The following is a 2,157-nucleotide window of genomic DNA, read 5'->3' on the forward strand; positions in this document are numbered from 1 at the left end:
GACTTTGTGCTGGACACAGTACTCAAGGGCGATATGAAACAGACCTAATGATGATAAACAAACAACATCATTGAACATTATTCAAGTACACTCACCACAACTGTGTGCCTCAGTTTTGAAAGACTCATGTAACATACAATTAGAAGTGATTTCGTCTAAAAATTCTGTGCATTTTCCTCCAAGCTGATCACATACTTGTATTTTATTTGCCAGCATTTTTCTAAGTAACAAATACGTATCTGTCATTGTAGCAGACTGCCACATTTTTATACGCAAATTAGCAATGTCATTTTCTTCAAACGATTGCAAGCTATTAACCCATGAGTCAATGATCTCTTCTTTCATGTAGATATCAAAAAGAAGAGATGCACTCATATAACTGATTTTGTCATCTTCACTTGCAATTAACTGAGACAAGATTCTGCAGAAATCACTTCTAAAAAATTGCTCAAAAATCCTGCTGTATAAAAACAACAAATAATGGCAACTCAAAAAAAATTTTAGCAAAATTTGTAAGTGCAGCTCACACGTCTCAATACAGTAACAATAAACAAAACATCAATAAATTTGCAATTTTCTAAAATTTATCTTTTATTGAATTTAAAATCATGTCAAGTAACCTTGATCCATTGTTTGAAGGGGGACTATTGTTTTCAGTATTTCTCTATTGTTAAAATATTAAAACTATGATAGCTAAGGATTTAAACAATTACCTCTTTTGTAGAAATGTACACATACTTTATGAAAAGCAAGTGAAGCAAAAATAACAAGCGAAAAACTAGAGTGGCATTAATAGCAAATCCACGACCAGTATTCTCCAAGTCAATAACATAATTTTTGTCAATATAACCTTTTAGACAACTCATTATTATCATTTTAATTCTGTTATCATCTATTGTATCTAATAAATTTGTGAACTAATAAATAGATAATCTAATTGATCTTACCACTTTTCATTAAAAATGTTGTAGCATCAGCAATTGGTAAGTTACTAAAAAACTCTTGAATAGGAACAGGTAGAGTCCATTCCATATTTTCAGGCTGTTCCAATGATGCTCTATATGTTTCCTCTGTAAAAATTATCATAATTTTGCATGAATTATTATAGACAAACTTTGAATATGCAAATCAATAGCTGCATCATCTGCTTCATCACCTTCTGCATCATTTGCTGTATCAGTGGACTCCTACACACATAAACTTAGCATGTTAATAGTATTATAAACTATAATTACCTCTTCATTTTGTACACAAGTAGTCTTCCTTTCAATGCAAAGTCTAGTTTTCCTGTAGTATGCAAGGAAGTCAATAAGTTTTATATTTTGGGACATTTTGTATAATGGTATCATGCAGGTTTTACTGACCCAAATTTAGCATGTGATGTTTCTTTTTCATTTATAAAAATAGTCAAACACTAAAAATAAATTATTTTTTACTACATGTACAGTATGAAACTGTTACCTGAAGCATCCTTATAAACCCTTTTGTTTTACAAAGTTTCTCCAACTCAGTCATCTTTTCTTTTATTTCTTTTTTAATAATGGCTACTAAATTTCTGTCATCATAGTGCAACCTACATTAAAGTTATTGAAGATATGATCATCAATATACTGATATACTGGTGACAAACATTATGTAGGAATCACACAAGAATGAGCTGAATCCAATGGCATAGTAGCAATAAAACTTCTCAAGCTATATTTATAGCGAAGTGATTATTGTAACAAGAATAATAATTTTAATGACCTGTAACAGTTTAAATTGGCTTTCCAACTCTAAATCATCTTCAGTCAGAGTAAACTGTTACAAAATAAAAAATGTATATATACATTTAGTGGTTTAGGTTTATACATTATAGTGGTTTAGGATTAAAATAAAACTTACATCAAAATGCCGGTTATTTCTTTGCCCTTGTGCTGTAACAAATATTAGTGTAAAAGGGAGAGAAAAATTGGGCTATAATAGTGCAGCAATTACTTACAATTGACAGATAAATGCAATGAACTTTTTACATGTTGAAAGGTTATTTTGTCACAATCACATACTTCCTAAATTATATCTTTTATAAATTAATACGTTTTACATGACTGTACCCTTTGGTCCATTGACCCAAAAACTGGTAGGATTTTGAAAATCAAATCTAAATCATTTTTTTTA

At 29.9% G+C, this 2,157-nt stretch overlaps 1 protein-coding gene across 1 annotated transcript; it reads right to left on the reverse strand.

The window, feature by feature from the left end:
* Window positions 1-539: 539 nt before the first annotated feature.
* Window positions 540-2,138, reverse strand: LOC109591650 (uncharacterized). Its single transcript, XM_020007339.1, has 12 exons — window positions 2,094-2,138; window positions 1,982-2,048; window positions 1,885-1,916; window positions 1,747-1,800; window positions 1,631-1,695; window positions 1,462-1,573; window positions 1,365-1,414; window positions 1,236-1,287; window positions 1,115-1,187; window positions 948-1,070; window positions 714-901; window positions 540-664 (listed from the first exon to the last, which is right to left on the reverse strand). The coding sequence occupies exons 1-12, from the start codon at window positions 2,103-2,105 to the stop codon at window positions 578-580; spliced, it is 915 nt and encodes a 304-aa protein (XP_019862898.1). The 5' UTR covers window positions 2,106-2,138; the 3' UTR covers window positions 540-577.
* Between the last annotated feature and the right edge of the window lie 19 nt (window positions 2,139-2,157).

The sequence above is a fragment of the Amphimedon queenslandica genome, unplaced genomic scaffold, assembly GCF_000090795.2.
Source record: "Amphimedon queenslandica unplaced genomic scaffold, v1.1 AMPQUscaffold_7594_Cont20457, whole genome shotgun sequence".
NCBI lineage: Eukaryota > Metazoa > Porifera > Demospongiae > Haplosclerida > Niphatidae > Amphimedon > Amphimedon queenslandica.

Excerpts from the sequence above, each read along its gene's own strand:
- LOC109591650 (XM_020007339.1), bottom strand. Across the intron at positions 1,415-1,461 it reads GGTTTATAAGGATGCTTCAG|TGTTTGACTATTTTTATAAA; the intron begins GTAACAGTTTCA and ends ATTTATTTTTAG. Across the intron at positions 1,188-1,235 it reads CTTGTGTACAAAATGAAGAG|GAGTCCACTGATACAGCAAA; the intron begins GTAATTATAGTT and ends TTATGTGTGTAG.